At 36.9% G+C, this 24,371-nt stretch overlaps 2 protein-coding genes across 2 annotated transcripts in view; one reads left to right on the top strand and one right to left on the bottom strand.

The window, feature by feature from the left end:
- The window catches only part of LOC148951043 (uncharacterized), a 102,311-nt gene that overhangs the window by 36,079 nt on the left and 41,861 nt on the right, over nucleotides 1-24,371 (bottom strand). The window contains exon 6 of the mRNA XM_089090587.1: nucleotides 9,389-9,526. Within this exon, the coding sequence (XP_088946713.1) occupies nucleotides 9,389-9,526 (138 nt within the window). The remainder of the gene's footprint in view (nucleotides 1-9,388; nucleotides 9,527-24,371) is intronic.
- On the top strand, nucleotides 3,498-8,714 carry LOC148951044 (uncharacterized). The gene has a single exon (XM_089090337.1). The coding sequence runs from the start codon at nucleotides 3,543-3,545 to the stop codon at nucleotides 8,712-8,714; it is 5,172 nt and encodes a 1,723-aa protein (XP_088946463.1). The 5' UTR covers nucleotides 3,498-3,542.

The raw sequence follows: 24,371 nt of genomic DNA on the forward strand, positions 1-24,371 counted from the left end.
TGCAAAAACTACCAAGGTATATCCCTTATCCCCATTGCTGCCGAGCTGTTCCCAGTTATACCTTTAAATAGATTCAGAGACACCAGAAACAGACGAACGGGACTCAACCAAGCAGGATTCAGACCGGGCATGGGTTGCTGTGACCAGATTTTTAGCCTGTGGCAACTCCTTGAACATCGGTTTAAACGCCAGCAGGAGACAATCCGAATCTTCATAGACTTCATTACCGTGTTTGATTCGGTCCATTGTGATGCAATACGGGAAGCAATGAGAGAGGACGGTGTGCCTGAGAAGATCATCAATCTGCTCAAGGCATATTATGCTGGAACAAAGACCCGGGTAAAAGTCGATAGCGATCTTTCAGATCTGGTCCTGATCGAGGAGGGTGTATGTCAAGGCTGTGTCCTCTCACCAACTTTTTTCAATTTCGTCATCGATTGGATCCTCAGGGTCCTGGACAAGTATAAAGGCGTTGCAGTGAGTCGGTCCTTCTCCATCACAGATCTTGACTATGCTGACGATGTGGACATGCTTGCTGAATCTGTTGCAGAAGCCCAGGCTATGATAAATGACATGACAGTCAAGGAACTCTCGACTGGTCTCCAAATGAGCCTACCAAAAACAAAATCCATGCAAACAGATGGGATGGATGGAACCCCCTGTTGACCTAAATGGTAATCATATAGAGGACGTCCAGTCGTTCAAATACCTTGGATTGATGGTAAACCTTGCCGGCAAATCTTCAGAATAAATCCAGAGCCGCATATCGTCAGACTGGAGTGTCTTCCTTCAACTACGGAAGCATGGAAGCAGAGAAAAATATCGCCACGCACAAAGCACCGAGTGTATGAAGCTATGGTTCTCTCTGTCTTCCTCTATGGATGTGAAACATGGTCACTTAAAGTAACCAAAGCACTGAGCTTGAATATATTCAACCACAAATGCCTGCGATATGTCCTGGGTATCCGCCTCTCAGATAGAATCTCGAATGAAGAAGTAAGGAGAAGATGTGGGGATCGCCCACTTGTCTCTGGAATTATTAAGCACAGGAGATTGAGATGGTTTGGCCAGACAGTGCACAGACCAGATGACCTTATAAGCAAAAAATGCCTTAAATGTTTACGCCTACCTGCATGGAAGAAGAGGACAGGAGGCCAAAAGAAGACGTGGCTAACAATAGTTAAGTCTGATCTGGAGCCAATCGGAGGATTCCAAAAACACGGCCGTCGCTGGGATCGCCAGTGGCTTGAAATGGTGGAGCCTGCCACTCTCGAGCGAAACCTATGGAAGGAGACATGTCGTCATCTGCTGGGCGCCACAATGAGTCTGGATACGGCTTGAACGTGCAACAAGTACAAGTAGGCACAAGGTTGTTATTATACTGCTGTCATAGAAAGAAAGGAGTTTCACCGAAAAGCTGTGTTGCAGCTCAATTTTATTTATAGCCGTTAGCGAATCTTTGTTTTATATTCTATACTTTCAGCTGTGATTTTTCGTCTAACGCTTGTCGCCAGTTTCTATCGAGTATTACTCAAGCATAATTGGTTAAGTTGGTCTTTTCTTGTCACTTTTATAGTTCTCAAAAACGTAATTTTTTCTCCAGGCTAATTGTAAATTTTCCTAAAACGGCAAGAAGAGGAGTTGTTTATTGATTATAAATCCATGATCAGCCATTTGAATTAGTTGTTAAGGATGCTGACTTATTTTGTTGAACTTTTAAACCTTGGAGGTAAAAATAGACATTTCGTTGCTACAGCCGTTCGGACTTTGTTGCACAGACATATCCTTAATAGCTACCAAAGATCAACGACTTGCATCTTTTTCGCATAACTTATGAAAATGCCGAAGTGAAAATGAATCTCTATGATTGGTTCTTTACCTTTCGAATAAGATAGGTAGCGATGTTGATAATCGATATAAAATTTCGCTCTGTTGACATTCTAATGACGATTTTTTATGCCATATCTTCAAGTTGAACTAGTATTAAACTTAATTTATTGGTAGAGTTAATGATAAAGATGGAAATACTTGCCGAAATCATGCAGGTAATAGACCGCGAGGTAGCGGAACAAAGAAGGACGAATTTCACAGATTTTTTGGCACTTTTTTCACAGGCTTTCAAAATTCATAGTGGCAACCCTGTATATTGGCTAGTTTTCTAGAGGGACACTAAAAGTGTCCATTTTTGGCTGATTTGGACACTTTTGTCCTTAAAAGTTTTGGTAACCGTGTGGGGGTTATGAAATCTCCAAAGGTGTATTTATTCGGCGTTTCAACTATGCTGAACAATGCCCATCTCCAAATTTTGATCGGAAGATTTTGAGAAAAAAGGCCGTGGGAGGGGACCTAGTTGCCCTCAAATTTTTTGGTCACTTAAGAAGGGTACTAGAACTTGTAATTTCCGTTCTAAAGAGCACTCTCATGATATCCTATGAGCCCTGGGTCAATACGATCAGCCCTGGAAAAAAAATAAACACGCATCCGTGATCTTTCTTCTCGCAAAAAATTCAAAATTCCACATTTTTGAAGATAGGAGCTTGAAACCTCTACAGTGATACACTGTAGAGGAGTGATACACTGTTCTCTGATACACTGAATCTGATGTTGTAATTATCATTAAAATTTTATGACATTTAGGGAGTGTTTCTCTCTTTTTTCAGAAATCAGGCAAACTTTCTAAGGCTAGTAACCTTTGATTGGTAGGACTAAACTTAATGAAACTTATATATTTGAAATCTCTAACACAAGCCGATTCTTTTGTTTTGCAATTTTCTGGATTTTCTCCGGCTTTTAATCTTTGATGGGTAAGACTTATACATTAGTCTTGTTTTTTGTTTGATATAATCAACGAAAGTTTTATTTTATCTCTCACTGCAAAGTTATAAATGTATCCTGGAACCAAACTTTTTTTTAGCTCAACTTCTAGAGTGAGGATCTTTTGTGCTATATTTCAGCAGAAAAGAAATTCCATTTTTATTTCATTTTAGTTTTCAGTTCAGAATCGCTTAAGGATATTATGTAAACCGCAAAAATATTTATGGTGTCCAAACAGTAATTTTAACTTTTTAATTCAAATTAGAAAACTACCTGAAAATTTTAAGATTAGTTTTGTTTTTTCGTTCGATTTAATCAACGAAAGTTTTATTTTATCTCTCACTTCAAAGTTATAATTCTCTCTTGGAACAAACTTTTTTGGCCCAACTTCTAAAGGGCGTATCTTTTGTGCTACATTTCCGTAGAAAAGATATTCAGTTTTTTTTTCTAGTTTCCAGTTCAGATTCACTAAAGTTATTATGTAAACAGCAAAAATATTTATGGCGTCTGAGCAATAATTTTTATTTTTTATTTCAAACTAGAAAAATACCTGAAAAATAAAAAATTAGTTTTGTTTTTTGTTAGGTTCTTGCTACTCGACACGTGGCTTTAAACGGTCTTGTCATTTTATAGTAAGAAGTTTATCCATTTAACAAGATATTATGGTCTCAAGAAATAATATACTGAAGAAATCAAAAATTCACCTTGTCCCTTGTTTGAGAGGTGGTATGCAAGTTTTCGTTAAGACCTTGACTGAAAAAACCATTACTCTTGAAGTAGAACCATCAGATACTATTGAGAATATCAAGGCCAAGATTCAAGACAAGGAAGGCATCCCCCCCGACCAGCAGCGTCTTATTTTAGCAGGTAAACAGCTTGAAGACAGTCGCACCCTCTCTGACTATAACATACAGAAGGAATCAACAATTCACCTTGTCCTTCGTTTGAGAGGTGGCATGCAAATTTTTGTTAAGACACTGACTGGGAAAACCGTTACCCTTGAAGTAGAGCCATCAGATAGTATTGAGAATGTCAAGGCCAAGATTCAAGACAAGGAAGGCATCCCTCCCGACCAGCAGCGTCTTATTTTCGCAGGCAAACAGCTTGAAGACAGTCGAACTCTCTGTGACTATAATATACAAAAGGAATCAACAATTCATCTTGTCCTTCGTTTGAGAGGTGGTATGCAAGTTTTCATTAAGACCTTGACTGGAAAAACCATTACTCTTGAAGTAGAACCATCAGATACTATTGAGAATGTCAAGGCCAAGATTCAAGACAAGGAAGGCATCCCTCCCGACCAGCAGCGTCTGATTTTCGCTGGTAAACAACTTGATGACAGTCGCACCCTCTCTGACTACAACATACAGAAGGAATCAACAATTCACCTTGTCCTTCGTTTGAGAGGTGGTATGCAAGTTTCCGTTAAGACTTTGACTGGAAAAACCATTACTCTTGAAGTAGAACCATCAGATACTATTGAGAATGTCATGGCCAAGATTCAAGAAAAGGAAGGCATCCCTCCCGACCAGCAGCGTCTTATTTTCGCAGGTAAACAGCTTGAAGACAGTCGCACCCTCTCTGACTATAACATACATAAAGAATCAACAATTCACCTTGTCCTTCGTTTGAGAGGTGGCATGCAAGTTTTTGTTAAGACTCTGACTGGGAAAACTGTTACTCTTGAAGTAGAGCCATCAGATACTATTGAGAATGTCAAGTCCAAAATTCAAGACAAGGAAGGCATCCCTCCCGACCAGCAGCGTCTAATTTTCGCTGGTAAACAGCTTGAAGACAGCCGCGCCCTCTCTGACTATAACATACAGAAGGAATCAACAATTCACCTTGTGCTTCGTTTGAGAGGTGGTATGCAAGTTTTCGTTAAGACCTTGACCGGAAAAACCATTACTCTTGAAGTAGAAACATCAGATACTATTGAGAATGTCAAGGCCAATATTCAAGACAAGGAAGGCATCCCTCCCGACCAGCAGCGTCTTATTTTCGCTGGTAAACAGCTTGAAGACAGCCGCTCCCTCTCTGACTATAATATACAGAAGGAATCGACACTTCATCTTGTCCTTCGTTTGAGAGGTGGTATGCAAGTTTCCGTTAAGACTTTGACTGGAAAAACCATTACTCTTGAAGTAGAACCATCAGATACTATTGAGAATGTCAAGGCCAAGATTCAAGAAAAGGAAGGCATCCCTCCCGACCAGCAGCGTCTTATTTTCGCTGGTAAACAGCTTGAAGACAGCCGCACCCTCTCTGACTATAATATACAGAAGGAATCGACACTTCATCGTGTCCTTCGTTTGAGAGGTGGTATGCAAGTTTTCGTTAAGACCTTGACTGGAAAAACCATTACTCTTGAAGTAGAACCATCAGATACTATTGAAATTGTCAAGGCCAAGATTCAAGACAAGGAAGGCATCCCTCCCGACCAGCAGCGTCTAATTTTCGCTGGTAAACAGCTTGAAGACAGACGAACCCTCTCTGACTATAACATACAGAAGGAATCAACAATTCACCTTGTCCTTCGTTTGAGAGGTGGCATGCAAGTTTTTGTTAAGACTCTGACTGGGAAAACTGTTACTCTTGAAGTAGAGCCATCAGATACTATTGAGAATGTCAAGGCCAAGATTCAAGACAAGGAAGGCATCCCTCCCGACCAGCAGCGTCTAATTTTCGCTGGTAAACAGCTTGAAGACAGCCGCACCCTCTCTGAATATAACATACAGAAAGAATCAACAATTCACCTTGTCCTTCGTTTGAGAGGTGGTATGCAAGTTTTCGTTAAGACCTTGACCGGAAAAATCATTAATCTTGAAGTAGAACCATCAGATACTATTGAGAATGTCAAGGCCAAGATTCAAGACAAGGAAGGCATCCCTCCCGACCAGCAGCGTCTTATTTTCGCTGGTAAACAGCTTGAAGACAGCCGCACCCTCTCTGACTATAACATACAGAAGGAATCGACACTTCATCTTGTCCTTCGTTTGAGAGGTGGTATGCAAGTTTTCGTTAAGACCTTGACCGGAAAAATCATTACTCTTGAAGTAGAACCATCAGATACTATTGAGAATGTCAAGGCCAAGATTCAAGACAAGGAAGGCATCCCTCCCGACCAGCAGCGTCTGATTTTCGCTGGTAAACAGCTTGAAGACAGCCGCACCCTCTCTGACTATAACATACCGAAGGAATCGACACTACATCTTGTCCTTCGGTTGAGAGGTGGTATGCAAGTTTTCGTTAAGACCTTGACTGGACAAACCATTACTCTTGAAGTAGAACCATCAGATACTATTGAGAATGTCAAGGCCAAGATTCAAGAAAAGGAAGGCATCCCTCCCGACCAGCAGCGTCTGATTTTCGCTGGTAATCAGCTTGAAGACAGCCGCACCCTCTCTGACTATAACATACAGAAGGAATCGACACTTCATCTTGTCCTTCGTTTGAGAGGTGGTATGCAAGTTTTCGTTAAGACCTTGACTGGAAAAACCATTACTCTTGAAGTAGAACCATCAGATACTATTGAGATTGTCAAGGCCAAGATTCAAGACAAAGAAGGCATCCCTCCGGACCAGCAGCGTCTTATTTTCGCAGGTAAACAGCTTGAAGACAGTCGAACCCTCTCTGACTATAACATACAGAAGGAATCAACAATTCACCTTGTCCTTCGTTTGAGAGGTGGCATGCAAGTTTTTGTTAAGACTCTGACTGGTAAAACTGTTACTCTTGAAGTAGAGCCATCAGATACTATTGAGAATGTCAAGGCCAAGATTCAAGACAAGGAAGGCATCCCTCCCGACCAGCAGCGTCTAATTTTCGCTGGTAAACAGCTTGAAGACAGCCGCACCCTCTCTGACTATAACATACAGAAAGAATCAACAATTCACCTTGTCCTTCGTTTGAGAGGTGGTATGCAAGTTTTCGTTAAGACCTTGACCGGAAAAATCATTACTCTTGAAGTAGAACCATCAGATACTATTGAGAATGTCAAGGCCAAGATTCAAGACAAGGAAGGCATCCCTCCCGACCAGCAGCGTCTGATTTTCGCTGGTAAACAGCTTGAAGACAGCCGCACCCTCTCTGACTATAACATACAGAAGGAATCGACACTTCATCTTGTCCTTCGTTTGAGAGGTGGTATGCAAGTTTTCGTTAAGACCTTGACAGGAAAAATCATTACTCTTGAAGTAGAACCATCAGATACTATTGAGAATGTCAAGGCCAAGATTCAAGACAAGGAAGGCATCCCTCCCGACCAGCAGCGTCTTATTTTCGCTGGTAAACAGCTTGAAGACAGCCGCACCCTCTCTGACTATAATATACAGAAGGAATCGACACTTCATCTTGTCCTTCGTTTGAGAGGTGGTATGCAAGTTTTCGTTAAGACCTTGACTGGAAAAACCATTACTCTTGAAGTAGAACCATCAGATACTATTGAGAATGTCAAGGCCAAGATTCAAGAAAAGGAAGGCATCCCTCCCGACCAGCAGCGTCTGATTTTCGCTGGTAAACAGCTTGAAGACAGCCGCACCCTCTCTGACTATAACATAAAGAAGGAATCGACACTTCATCTTGTCCTTCGTTTGAGAGGTGGTATGCAAGTTTTCGTTAAGACCTTGACTGGAAAAAACATTACTCTTGAAGTAGAACCATCAGATACTATTGAAATTGTCAAGGCCAAGATTCAAGACAAAGAAGGCATCCCTCCGGACCAGCAGCGTCTTATTTTCGCAGGTAAACAGCTTGAAGACAGTCGAACCCTCTCTGACTATAACATACAGAAGGAATCAACAATTCACCTTGTCCTTCGTTTGAGAGGTGGCATGCAAGTTTTTGTTAAGACTCTGACTGGGAAAACTGTTACTCTTGAAGTAGAGCTATCAGATACTATTGAGAATGTCAAGGCCAAGATTCAAGACAAGGAAGGCATCCCTCCCGACCAGCAGCGTCTAATTTTCGCTGGTAAACAGCTTGAAGACAGCCGCACCCTCTCTGACTATAACATACAGAAAGAATCTACACTTCAACTTGTCCTTCGTTTGAGAGGTGGTATGCAAGTTTTCGTTAAGACCTTGACCGGAAAAATCATTACTCTTGAAGTAGAACCATCAGATACAATTGAGAATGTCAAGGCCAAGATTCAAGACAAGGAAGGCATCCCTCCCGACCAGCAGCGTCTGATTTTCGCTGGTAAACAGCTTGAAGACAGCCGCACCCTCTCTGACTATAACATACAGAAGGAATCGACACTTCAACTTGTCCTTCGTTTGAGAGGTGGTATGCAAGTTTTCGTTAAGACCTTGACCGGAAAAATCATTACTCTTGAAGTAGAACCATCAGATACTATTGAGAATGTCAAGGCCAAGATTCAAGACAAGGAAGGCATCCCTCCCGACCAGCAGCGTCTGATTTTCGCTGGTAAACAGCTTGAAGACAGCCGCACCCTCTCTGACTATAACATAAAGAAGGAATCGACACTTCATCTTGTCCTTCGTTTGAGAGGTGGTATGCAAGTTTTCGTTAAGACCTTGACTGGAAAAACCATTACTCTTGAAGTAGAACCATCAGATACTATTGAGAATGTCAAGGCCAAGATTCAAGAAAAGGAAGGCATCCCTCCCGACCAGCAGCGTCTAATTTTCGCTGGTAAACAGCTTGAAGACAGCCGCACCCTCTCTGACTATAACATACAGAAGGAATCGACACTTCATCTTGTCCTTCGTTTGAGAGGTGGTATGCAAGTTTTCGTTAAGACCTTGACTGGAAAAACCATTACTCTTGAAGTAGAACCATCAGATACTATTGAAATTGTCAGCGACCTAGCTCGGGACTTTACTAGGTCGGGACCTAGTAAAGAACGGAGTTCTCCCAAGCAAACCATCCATTTTTAAAGAGATGGCTCCAAAAATTCATTGAATTTCGAAACTAAAAACTAACCCAAAATTGTCATGATCGCATCAGTAGCTACAACCTAGTAAAACTGGGTTTCTTCCAAAAGAACCATCCATTTTTAAAGAGATAGATGGCTGCAAAAAAGTCATTGCATAATGGTGAATTTTGAAACCAAATTTTAGCTACCCAAAAAAAAACCCGATGATTTCACATCTGAATTAAATAAAGGATTTAGTTGTAATGTCAGTGTTTTGTAAGAAGCAGAGTGAGACTGTATTAGAGATGTGAGCAGATACGTTCAGCTTGAATTCACCTCGGCGATTGTTCTAATCCTAGTTCATATCCTCATGTTCAAAACAAACAAGCTTCCAGAACAAATTTTAAATTACATTTAAACATTCTATGCATAAACCGTTGGCAACACGGGGTTCGATCCCCGCCGCAGCAAGGATGGGCGACAGGCTTGCTATGGTTTCTGTAAAAAAAAAAAGAAGACTGAAACGTCAATCCAACACCTTATGCGCCTGCAATGGCTTAGGTGAATCTTTATCCATCACTGTTACCAATAACTTTTCACATTGGAATATTTCAGCATGGATCAAATACCACGTTTTAATTAAAAGAATTATTTAATGATATTTTTAGATCTTAAGCAAATAAAAACTTTATTTACCCTCAAATTTCCCATTGGGATTGGCTTTAAAACATCATATACATCTGTGTCTTCATCAAAAACGGTACTTGTGCCCCGACTGTCTCTAACAGTCGAAGGGAGTTCTTGTTGGCCAACATCAGAACTTGCTGATAGGAGCTAGAAAAAAGAATAATGAAAATGAAGCAATTAAAAGCTTATATTTTTATTAGTTACTTTCAAAACAATGAGTACATAAGTAATTAAATAGACCTAATTAAGTTCATAAAATTCAGTGTCAAAATGACGCCAAAATGTGTTCTGAAAAAGATTCTAAAGTGTTGCCCTGTTTCGTGTAGTTATTCCGAATTGAAGTGAATATGACAAATTTAATACTTTATTTCATTATTGGCTCAGCTTTTTCCTATGGTGGGATTTGCTACTCAATCCTAATTTTGATTCTTTTACGAAATTGAGCAAGGCCGTATCAGGGATTATTATGCGGGAGGGGTTACAAAAAAAAATTATGACAAAACACATCGAAAATTTGTTTTATACAAAAAGGCAGTTAATATTGAAGCTACAATTATATTAAGTTACCAAGCTGAGAAATTATTTATAAAGGTCGCTTGTTAACGTTCCATATTTATGAGCCATTCAAACAATAAATAACAAAACAATAATTATTTAAACAAATGTAGTAAAAAACAGTGAAATAGATGGTCAAAACTAAGCAAAACCTCTGAGATAGGATGGGGAGGGCATTATACGGAGCGCTTTCCTCCCCTTAATATCTGAGTAAAAAAACTACATAATTACGGAATCATGTGGCTTGAGAAAGTTTATTTCGTAGTTAAAAAAAAATGTTCCAATTAAAAGACTCTTCTGTTTCAGTAGTCATTTTAAAAAATTGGGACAAAAGTCAAACTTTGGCATAAAGAGTGAGGTACTGAGGAGGGAACAGCCCCCCTCATATACGGGACAAGGGGGCGAACCCAATCATATACGTACAATAATTTCTGTTCGTTTTAAGTTTTGATGCAGCTCATTGCTTTCAGTTGAAAAACTTTCTTTTTATTTAATTTCTGATCGTCTAGCAATTTCCCCTCCCACAATAGCAATTTCCCCTCCCACATGAAAACTTCCTCCATGAAAAGATCCTCCCATGTAACCTTATAATCTTTCTTAATTAGAATGCAGTTGGCTGTAATATATTCGCAAGAACTAAGGGTGTAGACTTTGACGACCATCTCGGCCAAACTTTTTCTAGGTGGCTCACAAAGCACGAAAAACATTTTTCAATAGGAATTTCAAAAAAAAAATATTTTTAAAATCTAAGAGGACAGACCTTTCAAATATGCTGAACACATTCGTTATCTCAAAATACTGATTAGATGACACTGGGGCAAAATGTGCCTGGAAAGGGTGGGGGGGGGGGCTATTTGTCCTCCAATCTTTTTGGTGAGTTAAAAGGACTAACTTTTGGTTTCTGTTTAAATGAGCCGCCCTCCAATCATCTAGGGCCACTGTTTTGATACGATAGGCTACCCCTTAGGAAAAAAGAAAAAAACAATGACCTGTTTCTTTCACGATCATTTTTCGGATTTCATTTAAATGAAACCCTCCTTTTTTTCAAAAATCATGGAAATCTCCTTAAGGTAGTAGCTTTTAATGGGAACATTAAACTTAACGAATTTTACATATATGGAATCAGATTAAAAAAGCCCATTCTTTTGATGTACGGTACCTATTGTTACCAAAATTTCGTTTTTTAGATTTTCGGTTACTATTGGGCCGACTCGCTCCTTTTACAGTTCGTTACCTCGGACTGTTCGATACTGCTTAAAACACATGACCACTGAATTTGAATAAGAGCTTTAAATAAGAGAACTAAAGAGAATAAAAATAAGAGAATTAAAAAGCTTTCTGACTTTGACTTAAAGAACAAAGGTTGAGAAAGAGGAAGCCCCCCTTAATTACGGAATAATTTCTGTTCGTTTTTTTTAATAAGGGAAAAAGTAAATAGAAAGTGAAACAGTTCAACTCATCACAAATCATAATAAAGCTGAGAATTTGTTAGAGACAATGTGAAAGTAAGCGAAAAAAGTTGCTTAACCGCAGTTATTTCTTCTTGCAAGCCTAGAGGAAGCTTAACTAATTAAAATCTCTATTAGGCATTGATTGAATAAAATAATCTGAGAATTAGGAAAAGTTGTAACTCGCACAGTCACGACTTCGCTCTCATTTATGTCTTATAATTTTGTAAACTATTAATTATATGTTCTAGATTACTGAAGATATTTTTAATAGAGTTATAGTCAAGCGTATACAAATAAACTATCCCAATATGCTTTACAAATAGATTATCTTAGTAAATTATGCTATACACATAAAGAAAGAAAAACGAGCAAAAATGGTATAAAAACCCCATTTTTGCTCGTTTTTCTTTCTTTATGTGATGTCAGGCCAATGTGGTTTAAGAAATTATCTATGCTATACACTGAATTTTTCTTTCTCCACTTTTATTTCTTTTAAATTTGTAATGGTAAAAACTTTTTTTCAATCCTTCCTATATTTAACTTATTAGTTTTTTTAAAGTATTTTAAGTGATTAATGAACTATAAAAATAGGATAGTGTATCGAAAACATATCAATGTTACATTGAGTAAAACAAAATCAAATTTACACTTGAATGCAGAACATTGTTCACCTCGACAGAAACCAACGAGACATAACTAATGCTTTAAATTGGACTTGGTATTTAACTAAATTGTAACCTAGGGATGGGACAAAAAAAAACAACTTCAGATACCTATCTAGTTAAAAAAACAACTATTTAAAAACTAATTTTAGGCTACTAAATATAAGAAATTGTAGAGATTTATTTAGTTATACATAGTAACTTCAACAAATTTCCCATATTTAAATTTTTGAAGAAAAACTGGATACTCGAAAAATTTGAAAGCCTTATTGGTACTTATGTATTATACGAGAAACATTCGAGAAGTGAAGTTTGTGCTAATGAAGGTTAGGTTAGGTTACACATCCAAAGATGTTATCCTAAGAGTACAAAGTCATTGTGTGTCCATTGACGCACTCCTTTGTGGGGGCAACAACTCCTTATCCTGGAAAAATATAATGGCCTGTTTTCCGGTCCTTGGCAAATCCCAAATCTTAATTTGAACATCCATGATGAGACACTCTATTCTATCACTAAGCATTGCAAACTAACCGGTTATTGTCCTATCTGATCTCTGCGATCTAAGTTCTCGAATGTTTCTCGTATAGTACATAAGTAACTCCTTATTTTCGCAACCCCATAAACTCGTGAGTTATTGTATTGTGTCTGATTAACGACGCTTCTTGACTAGTAAGGTCTTTGCGTCGGCCCTTAAGAATTTTGCTACAGCTGGGTTCGAACTCGGATTTCCCGTACTACTAAGCTGAGATCAAACCCACTTCGCCACCACGGAACTTAAAATTTTGGAAATGTTGATATTATTTTGCATTGGAAAGATCAAGTATATAGGCTCTACATTTTTACAGATACGTTTCCACTGTTAGACGGAGGTTCTAAGAAGAGCTTCGATTGACGATGCTTCGAGAAAACGAGCTCATTTAGTGCATTTGCTTTTCAAAATAAAGTATATTTATCCATAATTAACTATCCCTAGACGACACCAATGTGCTTCCTTGATGTAATTTAGACTTTATATTTCCTTCGAAGCATAAAAATAATGAATTCAACCCATAACCATCTCAACATTCATGGAATCGATAAGGAAAATGAGAGATTTCACAATTCACAGATGCTGGATTTAATGATGGCATACACATTGCATTTCGCTGCATAATTTCCTTCGGGGTCGCATTCCTTTTTGGGGGAGTTTAATTTCTGTTTCTAAAACTGCAAATTTTTCATTTGCTAATGGCAATAATGAGCAACTTAAAATTAATATATTTTACATATTTAATCGACATGAATAATAGATTTTGTTGTTACACATTTTATAATCAAAAGTTTAATTTTTCTAGTTTCAGTTTCTATTGACAACGATAACTCTTTGTACTTGCCTGTTAAACGAAACACACTCAAGAATTACGCTATGTAAGATCTGACAGAAACCGGTTTGCCTCTCTGGGATCGCCTATGATTTGCTTATTTTGATAGAGAAAAACTAAGCTGAATATATTTTCAATTGACTGGGGAAAATATTTTCCCCAACTTTTCCTCCTCCTTCTGGAATTTGACGAAATTACTCCCTTGTATTTATTAACGAAAAATTAAATCAAAATAACTGTCCAAGTTCCCCTTAAGGCCTGGGATCGATCAGCTTACTCACGCTTTTGCACAAACCCCTACACGAGCTTTTAAAGTCAGTCTAATAAAATGTCAGTCAAAATTAAATTAATTATCTGTAAATTTAAAAACCAAAAAAGTGGCTTCTTGTTTGTAATTCCTTTACTCAGTATACATACAGAACAGAAAACAACATTCTGTTTACTTTCCCATGTCGCTATGCGTCAGTGTAATTTGTGAATAATTATTTAGTTTCACTTTTAATACTTCCTTTCCTTGAAAATAGAATAAAACTAACGAGCTGTCTACTTTATTATAAAATTGAATTTTTTAATTAAAAGCGCAAAAAAAACACTTAGCAAAAATGGTCTGGGTAATTCGACTAGATAAAGGCTTTGACTGGGCTAAAAAAGGAAGAAAGAAGAGAAAGAACTATTAAAAAAACAGATGCTTCTTTTCATGTCGTTATGTTCGTTATCTACGCTATGTCCGCACAACACTAAACCAAAAGAGGAATAACAGGCTAATGGAAAATGGTTTGCACATAAGCTGCTTTTTATATACAAGCCTTATGTTATGTGATATTTTCAAAACTAAATATCATGGACACCATTAGGCAACTGTAGGACTTTGATTATGCTGATGTCAATGATTTAAGTCTCCTAGATAAAAGTGTTAGCAAAATGAATGAACTTTTAAAGGTTTTGCGAGTTCTGGGTGCAAGATTAAGTTTGAGAATCAAACAGTTCGGGGTAACGAAGTGTAAGTAAGGAGCAACTCGGCTCAATAGTAACCGAAACTCTAAAAACGGATTTTGATACCAATAGATATATCAAAAGAATCGGTTTATCATGCTGATTTTAATTATATAAATTTCATTAGTTTTAGTCTTACCGACTAAAGGCTACGAGCCTGAGAAATTTGAATCGTAATGAAAATCATACCATTAGATTCGTCATATCAGAAGACCCTACTGTAGTGGTTTCAAGCTCCTATCTGCAAAAATGTGGAATTTTGTATTTTTGCCAAAAGAAAGATAACGGATGCGTGCTTATTTGTTTGTTTTTTGTTGTTGTTTTTTTTTTCATCCTTTTTTTTATCAGGGGTGATCTTATCGACCCAGTGGTCCTAGAATATCGTGAGAGGGCTCTTTCTAACGGAAATTAAAAGTTCTAGTGCCCTTTTTAAGTGACCTGGCCCCCTCCTTCGCCATTTTTCTTAAAGTCGTCCGACCAAAATTTTGAGATAGCCATTTTGCTCATCATTGCTGAAAGGCCCAATAACCATGCCTTTGGATTTAACATGACCCCCCATAGCCTCAGGGGAAAGGTCTAAGTCATAAAATGTGCCCATTTTTTGCACATAGTATTTGTTATTGTGAAGTATGTATACATTTTCGGGTGGTGCTGGGGGGGGGGAGATAATTTTTGCTGGGTTTTTCCACGGGGGAATTTTCAATGGGGAGGGAAGTTTCCAAGGGGTGAACTTGTCAGGAGAAATTATACACTGGAGGAATTTGTCAGTATCCCTGTACAAAATTATTTTTATTTGTTTTATCTTTTCCGTCTCAATTGTACGCGTGGAGTTGTTAAGAGTAATTGTCGGGGGTAAATTTTCACCGGGATTGAATTGTTTATAGGATATTTCCATGAGGAGGGGGATTTCTCAGTGGAAGTGGGGCTAGATTTCATGGCATTACGTAAAAACGATCAGATATTAAATAAAAAACAGTTTTAAAGTAAGGAGCAACATTAGAACTTAAAACGAACAGAAATTATTATGTGTTAAAGGAGATTGCCCCCTCATCAAAACCTCGCTCTTTACGCTAAAGTTTGAATTTTATCCCAATCCTTTATGAACGACTCCTAAAACACAGGGGTCGTTTAATTAGAACAATATGAAGATTTTTTAAAATACTAAAAACTTTAGCGTAAAGAGCGAGGTGTTGAGGAGGGGGCAATTCCCTTCATGTAATAATTTCTGTTCATTTTCAGTTTTAATGATGCTCCTTAGTTTCAGTTGAAAAAACTTGTTTTTTAATGTAATTAATGTTAAGAAGATAAGTCGCTAAGGCTAGGACTCAGTGAAGACGGAAAGGTGACGTTGAGTAACGAAAAGCTGGATGAAGAGAAAAGCTTCAATTACCTAGGCAGTATCAAACAGTTCGTGGTAACGAACTGTAAGGAGCGACCCGGATCAATAGTAACCGAAACTCTGAAAAACAGAATTTTGATAATATAGACATCAAAAGAATCAAATTTTTATGCTGAGTTAAAATGTGTAAATATCATCAAACTTAGTTTTACCTGTCAAAAGTTCCGAGCCTGAGAATATTTGCCTAATTTTCGAAGAAAGGGAAAACGGCCCCTTAAAAGACAAAGATCCTTAATGAAAATTTCGCAATCAGATCCAGCGTATCAGAGAAACCTATTTTTAAGTTTTCAACCTTCTGTTTGCACAAATGTGGAATTATGTATTTTTTGCCGGAAGAAAGATCACGGATGCGTTTTTTTTTTGTTTTTTTTTTCAGGGGTGATCGTATCGACCCAGTGATCCTAGAATATCGCGAGAGGGCTCATTCGAACGGAAATTAAAAGTTCTAGTGCCCTTTTTAAGTTACAATAAAAATGGAGGGCAACTAGGCACCCTCCCACGCTCATTTTTTTCAAAAGTCACCCGATCAAACTTTTGAGATAGCCATTTTGTTCAGCATGGTCGAAAAATGTAAAAACAAAGTCTTTGAGGATAACTTAATCCCCAACAGTCCCAGGAGGAATGGCTGCAAGTTTTGAACTTTGCCCATTATTTACACATAGTATTGGCTATTGGGAAGTATACAGGCGTTTTCAGGGGGATTTTTTTCTGGTAGTGGGGGGGAGGGGTCCAGTGTTACGTGGGAGAATCTTTCCATGGAAGAAGTTTTCATAGGGGAAGGGACATTGCTATGAAGAAACGCCGGATTTCCCAGCATTATTTTAAAAACGATCAGAAATTAAATTAAAAAAACAAGTTTTCAACTGAAAACTTTTCAACGTCAAAAACTTAAAACGAACATAAACTATTACGTATATGATAGGGTTCGCCCCCTTAGTCAATACCTGGCTCTTTACGCTAAAGTTTTTTAGTACTTTCATAAGAGCTATTTATTCTAATTAACGGCCTTTTTGATGAAGGGGCCAGTCTTAAAAAAATGGAAAAAAATTCAAACTTGAGCTTAAAGAGCGATGTATTGACTAGGGCGGAACCTCCTAACAAAAGTAATAAAAATATACTAATATAAAAGTTCGTCACTTAAGTTAATTCGTTAGTTACGTATACTTATTACTAATAAAAACGTTCGTAAATAAAATTAAACAACTTTCAAGAAAGCCATTTAGCCAAAAAAATAAAATTAATATGCAAATTGATTTTTTATTATTCATATACGGTGAGCCAAAACATGCATTAATTCAAAAACGATCAGAAATTAAATAAAACAAACAAGTTTTTTTTAACTGAAAGTAAGCAGCAACATTAAAACTTAAAATGAATAGAAATTATTCCGTTTATGAAAAGGACTGTCCCCTCCTCGACGCCTCGCTCTTTACGCTTAAGTTTGACTCGGTCTCACAACTTTAATTTTTAAACAATAAAAAACTTTAGCATAAAGAGCGAGGATGCTAAGAGAGGCTTTGAGCAGATTGGGATGGAGGAGGAGCATGTGTGGCTGTGTTGGCATCAGGCGGCTTGGTGCTGGGGTGAATTGTAGGTAGTAGTAGCAGTAATATCGTGGTAGCAGCAGAAACTGCAACCTAATAAAACACGAACGAACCTCGGCCAGTAATAACTCAAAATTAATTATTTTGAAACCACATCAGATCGAAATAAAAAGTACGTCATTGGAATCGCTATGGTTGAAAACATGAAACTTACAGTCCCCTGGCTTGAACAACAAAAATCTCTTTTTTGCATGGAAAGCACTGGTGTGTCTTTTTTACCTCTTTACTACTAGTGGGGCACTGCAATACCATAGAGAGCTGTTTAAGGGTTCTTGTTAAAGAAAATTGCTTTATCTAGCGTATTTTATAATTAACAAAACATAATATTTAAAATAAAATCCCTTTTTTGTCAAAAAAAACTGCATCGTCGTATACAAGATGATGTTTGACGTCATAATCGTAGGTCTTAACTATAGATGACATTGAAGTAAAAACTATATTATGACGTTGGTTATAATAATTATGCGAACGAACTCCAGTCCATAGTAACCGAAATATTAAAATAAAATACAATTTTTGAAAAAAAACAACTAAATGATAGTATGCAGGATGATGCAACACCCTCATCTTTTGACAAGATAATATACCACGAATATCTTCTGAAAAATTGCTTTTCTGGTCTGTTGTGTCATATTTGAGCGACTTCGCTGCCTGATTTCCTGTGTTTCGTTCTTTACTATTCCAACTAGGAAAAATCCAAAGAATTCTTCCTGTATGTTGTACCATACAATGGTAGGACCTTCGCTAAATATCTTCTATCGGATGAATCAAATGCTTTTCCATAATTTAGACAAGTGAGGACTTAAGGGGTCTACATGATTGAGGCACTTCTCTATTTTATTAATCATGAATAACAGCATAGTAACAACAAATTAGAATATAAAAAACAATATAATAATCATGAGTTATAATTTATATTTATAAATATTACACTACTATATACTATTAAAATTAAATACTTCTCAAACACATAAACATACTATGTACATACCCCTCAGCACTTTAGTCTCTTATGCCGCTGAAATGGCATAATTTTAACCTCTCAACACTTTTAACAAATTAAACCACTTTTAAATTTCAAACTTTTTAAATTTTGCACAATAATTGTAGCAGTTGTTTTTACTGTAGCAATTATGTAGCAATTGTACCAATAATTTTTGCAACTTTTTTGAAAATCTGTTTGCTTAAAATAAAGATCATCAATACATTATTTTTTAGGCTAGCTTAATTGTAAAAAATGGTGTTGTGAACTGGGCTATCTTAGGCCTATATACATTTTTTTTTTGCTTTTTTATGGATATTAGCGCTTCCTACTATCTCATGCACATAGGAGCCCTCTCCTTCACTAAATGTTAAGACGATAGTGATTTCTTTCACTATATTTCCCGATGTTTTTATACCACCCGTCTTGTTTTTCTATTTAGGCCATGCCCTCCAAAAGGAGGGATGTAAATTCACGAAGATGTGACTGTGAAATGTCCTCTCCCCGAAGAGGAGAATAGAAATGCAGAGGAGCAATACAGGAAAATACATTTTTTTCAATGAAAATACCCAAAAAAGCTTATTTTTCGTAAAATACGAAAAAATGGTATTACGAAAATCTTAGATAATTTCTTAAACTACACTTCTTTTCCATTTACGAGAATCTAATAGAGAGAAATGGGTTTAATTAAAAAAGGAATAACAAAAAAAGTAAAAACAAAAGCAGCAACTAACTGTTAATTAATAGAACTTCTGAATGTTTCGACTCCAAATCCGAAAGCCTGTATCAACGGAAAAAAAATAGTTAAATCATATAAAGAAAAAGACAAAAACGTCACAACACGAGAAGAGAAAAAAAAGAACAAAAGACAAGCAAATAAACGAAACACACATATTAAATTTTTGTTAATTTGTTCTTTTTTTTTCTTGTTGTGTTGTTTTTTTGTCTTTTCCTTTGTATGATTTAATTTTTTTTTTCTCTCTCTATTTTTCCCCCACTGATAAAGGCTCCCAGACGTAGAGGTGAAATAATCGGAATTTTTATCAATTAATATTTAGTTGTTGTTTTTGTTTTTAGTTCGTTTGTCACTGCTTTATTTAAATTAAACCCGTTTCTCACACTTAAATTCACGAACAATCTAGAAGGCAAACACGAATTCCTCAAGAAGCAAATTATACATTCAATTTTTAAATTTGAAATAGTTACAAGGTTTTTGCTGGCCAAAATGTGGTAAAATTTACCAGAAGAGCATACATCAATAAAAATGCATGCCCATGTACGAATGGTGGAAAACAATCACAATTTCAAAGACTTTCGAGACTCGATTGGCATAAATCTCTAGAAAAAGATCTAATGTTATTTATGCTGAATTATTTATGATACCCTATTATTCAAAACGCCAAACCCTTGGGAATGAAATACTATATTTGTGATATTCGCGAACATAACAATAGGGACCCAAACACATGTAGAAGGCCATATTTAAGACCCAAACATGTGATACATCAATAAATAGTAGCTTGTGGATGTTAAACTTTTCAGAGGAAGTCTTAAAAAAATTTCTGTTAGGTCAAGGTTCATAGTTTTTTTTTTTTTTATTATTATTATTGTTTGTTGACCCTTTGTTTATAGTTAATCATTAGTTAGTAGATGAGTTGCATGTACCCGCCCAGTCGCAAGTGCTTTTTTGTATCTTTCTTGGGGCGGGTATTGGAATATTAGTTAAATATATTTTCGATGTTAAATAAAATGAACTGAATTGAATATATAAAGACAAGTAGTTTAAAACACAGTGATTAATGACCCTGCTAGCCGAGTCAGTAGAACATTAGACTTTCAATTTAGGAGCTTCTGGTTAGAGTTCAATTTGCAGTAGATCGATTTTGGGTATGATGGGTATAAGTATATTGTAGATGTGTGATGCCTATGTAGGTGGATAAATAGCTCGATCAAAGATGGAAGAATATATTTTCTCTTGGCGAATTGGTATAATTTTCAAAAATTAAATAATTTCGTGTATAGCCTGCTACCGCCAACTGAATGAATAGGTCCAATTTATTCGCCTAATCTAAGCAAACGAATTGCCTACCGCAAAGTTCAAAGCCCGAGGGCTCGTACAAACAAAGTGAGAGCCGTATGTGAGGGCAGAAGCAAAGCCAGCTTTTTCACAGTATTTAATGATATTCAAAATATTCGAATGCAACCTATCAATTTAATGGCATATCCATTACCTATCTATTTATTCTAAATATATTAATTTCTATCTATTTATATTATAAATATACATTATTAATTTTCGGAGATTTTCCAGAAAAGAACCGATGATAGCTATATATGAAACGACAGAAATAGGATACGTCTAGAAATCTAAATTCTGCTGAGATAATTCAAAACCAGGCTTTGGTGAGAATTAAATTACAAAATGCAATGAATTAAACCATAGATATAATGTGTCTTAAGTTTGTTGAATTCCGTCCTATAATAACGAAAAAACCATTATAGTTGTTTCATAATTTTCTTTCTGTGCATGTAGTCTATACAGCCTTCGGGCCCGTGAATCTCCGGTAAAACCTCAAGATTGTTGTGATTGTTCAAATACATTCCTATGTCTTCCATATGTTTAACCTATTTTGAATATTTACCACTTCTATTAAGCGTAGAGAAATGCCCATTTTTAGCTACAACAATGTCAGTGATTGGAGAGGGGGCAATTGCCCCTTTTCATTTTAAAAAAATACCTTCATTCGTCCAGTATTCGTCCATTTATATCCCCCCCCCCATACCGTAAGATTTGAACACATTAGCCAAAGATTTCTCAGAGCAGCGAAGTCACGGCTACCCCCTTTTTTGACATGTCTGCTCAATTTTCTCCTATTATAGGCTATGTTTCTTCATTTAAAAATGCTTGCCCCGATCCCCTACATTTTCGTAAATCAATGCCACTGGGCCATACTTAGAAAAAGGACATTTTGATACCAGCCTCATATTTAAAAAGTATTTATTTTAACCTGCAATCATAATAGCGACAGCAATAATTTCTAATTATAAGAATCACAACAATAATATTAACTCTATTTTTCAAGATAGTGAGATTTTTCAGGATTAGGAATCTAAAATAATTTCTTTAAACATATTTCAATTTCGCTAATTCTCAATACATGCTACAGGACCAGACGAGTCGCCTCGCCCAGCCTTAACAAGACTTCGAGCTTGATATTCCACCGTCTTCAAGGGAGCAATAAGATTTCAGAAAGTCAGAGTTACCAGCTGTTTCATCGCATGATTAATTTGAAAATACCCCCAATGACATCATGGTCAACATCACAAGGGGAAGGGGGTCTCCTTGGCATCCATTATAAAGCAGCATAGAGATTTTCAGAACACAGTCCCGTATGCTTAGAGCATTGTTAAAAATTTTCGGTACTTGTCAATTAGTCGGAACCCATACGAGAAGTCAAGTTTGGTTCATACTAATGAAATAAAACAAAATATGATGAAAGTATGATAGTTTAGAAACAAATTTGGGCTATATATTTGCAAATTAGGGGGGTGGGGGTGAAGCATAGATAAATATATTAAATCAAGGCCGTATCCAGGGGGGCGGGTACCCGGTTTGAACTCCCCCCCCCCCAAAAAAAAAATTTTGACCGAGTCAAAAGTAGTAAAAATTGGTAAAAATTAGCAAAATTAGTCGAAAACCGAGTCGAAAATTAGTAACCCCCCCCCCCCGAAGAAAAATCCTGGATCCGCTCTTGTATTAAATACGTAACCTAACCTAACCTAGGTACCTTTTTCCCACCTAAACCCCCCAACAAAACAAAGCTTAAATGACTCGTTTGACTAGTTTCTTAAGCAACTTCCCTAAACAATATATCGCGTGGGTTCCGGCTAATTGACATGTACCAAATTCTCCAAGTGAGGAGGGGGGGGGCTTGTGCGGGTGCGGCAAAGTTATAGTTTAGGGGCCTCTCGCCATCTTGGAAAGTAGTTAAGTTAGATAAATGAAGCAAGAACGAATCCAGGGCCTAAAATATATCCTGGAAAGATGTTATCAAGCTACTTACCCTATCTTTTCCTTTTTTCTAGGGCTCAGAAAGTTGCATGCATGACATGTCTGCATATATCGAAATTTTGACAAAAAATATTTTACCTTAATTTTGGGTTTTCAATATCTCTCATTGGCTCTAGTTTTTCAAAACACAGTTCCTGTTATTTCAGTAGAATTTAAGCCATATTTAGCGGTTTTTCCCAACTGTAAGAAGCAGATTGGCAGATTTTTAAAACCTTATAAATTGGGATTGAGCAAAGATATGAGGCTCAAAACACTTTTCTTGTGTCTCATTTGAGCACCTCCGTGTACCCCCGGTAGAGGGTACACAGAGGCCTTGGAGACTCAACCAAATTTTAAGATTTAAAAAAACGTAAATCTAGAATTTTACACCCACTCGTAATGTTTCATTTTTTTTTGCATAAGTGGCACGTAAAATGATGAAAAGCGTTTTCTTTAAAATCTACACATCCTAGGTAAACTACTGACTTTCAGCAGGGGGTGAGCAATCAAAATATTTTTTATTTTTTCCCTTTTAATTAATATGGGCAAACCTACTCACAATCTGCTCCCCTTTTGCAACGAGACTACGTGCATTAAAAAATACTGAGCCCATAAGCCACATCAGCCATAATGAGAGATAGCAAAGGTTCATAATACTGCTACTACTAATGACTCACCACAACACCAAGCCATCTGAGACCAACACGGCTATGCGCACTCCTCCTCCTTCCCAATCTATTCAAAGCCCCCCTCTTTACACCCTCCCATGAAGTTCCCATTTCCCTTAAATATTTCTTTATGACATCCTCCCACCCCAACCGCGGACAATCTGCATTCCGTTTAGCCCTAGACAGTTGGCCAAAAAGGACAATCTATCATCCTTCATCCAAATAACGTGGCCCTAGCCATCGCGATAAATTTTTCATTGTTCATATTATTGATTTATGAATAAAGTAAACATACCACTACATGCCTTTTTTATGCTTTTTCTGAATATAATGATCATTTTTGTCGGAAATGAATTTTACCCCCACCCCTATATATACCAATTCAGGATATATATTTTCACATGAGGGGGGTGGGGGGAAAGTTTAAAACGGCACTCCTGTATTAAACATACTCTTTTATATACTGAAATGGGAACCAGTCACGAGAAACCCGTTTTTGACAGGTTAATTCAAGACACTGCTATAGAGTAATGCAATGCATAGCGTGGTTTTCATTGCGTATACGATATTTAAACTGTTGTTTTTGGGGGTTTAGGGGGGGAGGTACCTAGGTTAAGTTAGGTTACGTATTTAATATATGCTATGCTTCACCCCCCCCCCTAATGTGCAAATAGCCTATATAGCCCAATTTCGTTTTTAAACTATTATCTATTCATCCTATTTTATTTTATTTCATTAGCATTAACCAAACTAGCAGTATATAAAAGAGTACGTTTAATACTCGAGTACCGTTTAAACTTACCTCTCAGTTAGAGCCTACATCAGAAATAAAATTTGCCCCTACCCCCCTAATATGCAAATATATAGGCCTACCCTAAATTGGTATACATAAGGGTGGGGGTAAAATTCCTTTCCGACACAAAACTGATTACTATATTTGGAAAGAGCATAAAAAAGGCATCAAATGGAATGTTTACTTTATTTATAAATCAATAATATGAACAACGAAAAATTTACCGCCATCGCAACCTTTTTCTCATTATAGTCCTAGAAAGCATGATTGTACCACACTTTTTGCACAGCCTACTAGGCTACATCCTTGAAAATAAAATCTGTCTTGAAAAAATACATAAGCAAAATAATTGAGAGTTATATTCTGAAAAGAAATGTCTATATTTATGACGGGGAGAACCTTCAAATTAGGCTAGTCTTCACAAAATAACAAAAACCAACCCCGGACTTATAGCAGATTGCACATCCAGAGAA

Source organism: Artemia sp. Qi Xiang Cuo, chromosome 6 (genome assembly GCF_049724085.1).
Source record: "Artemia sp. Qi Xiang Cuo chromosome 6, ASM4972408v1, whole genome shotgun sequence".
Lineage (NCBI taxonomy): Eukaryota > Metazoa > Arthropoda > Branchiopoda > Anostraca > Artemiidae > Artemia > Artemia sp. Qi Xiang Cuo.

Excerpts from the sequence above, each read along its gene's own strand:
- LOC148951044 (XM_089090337.1), top strand. The coding sequence starts at position 3,543 with ATGCAAGTTTTCGTTAAGACCTTGACTGAAAAAACCATTACTCTTGAA.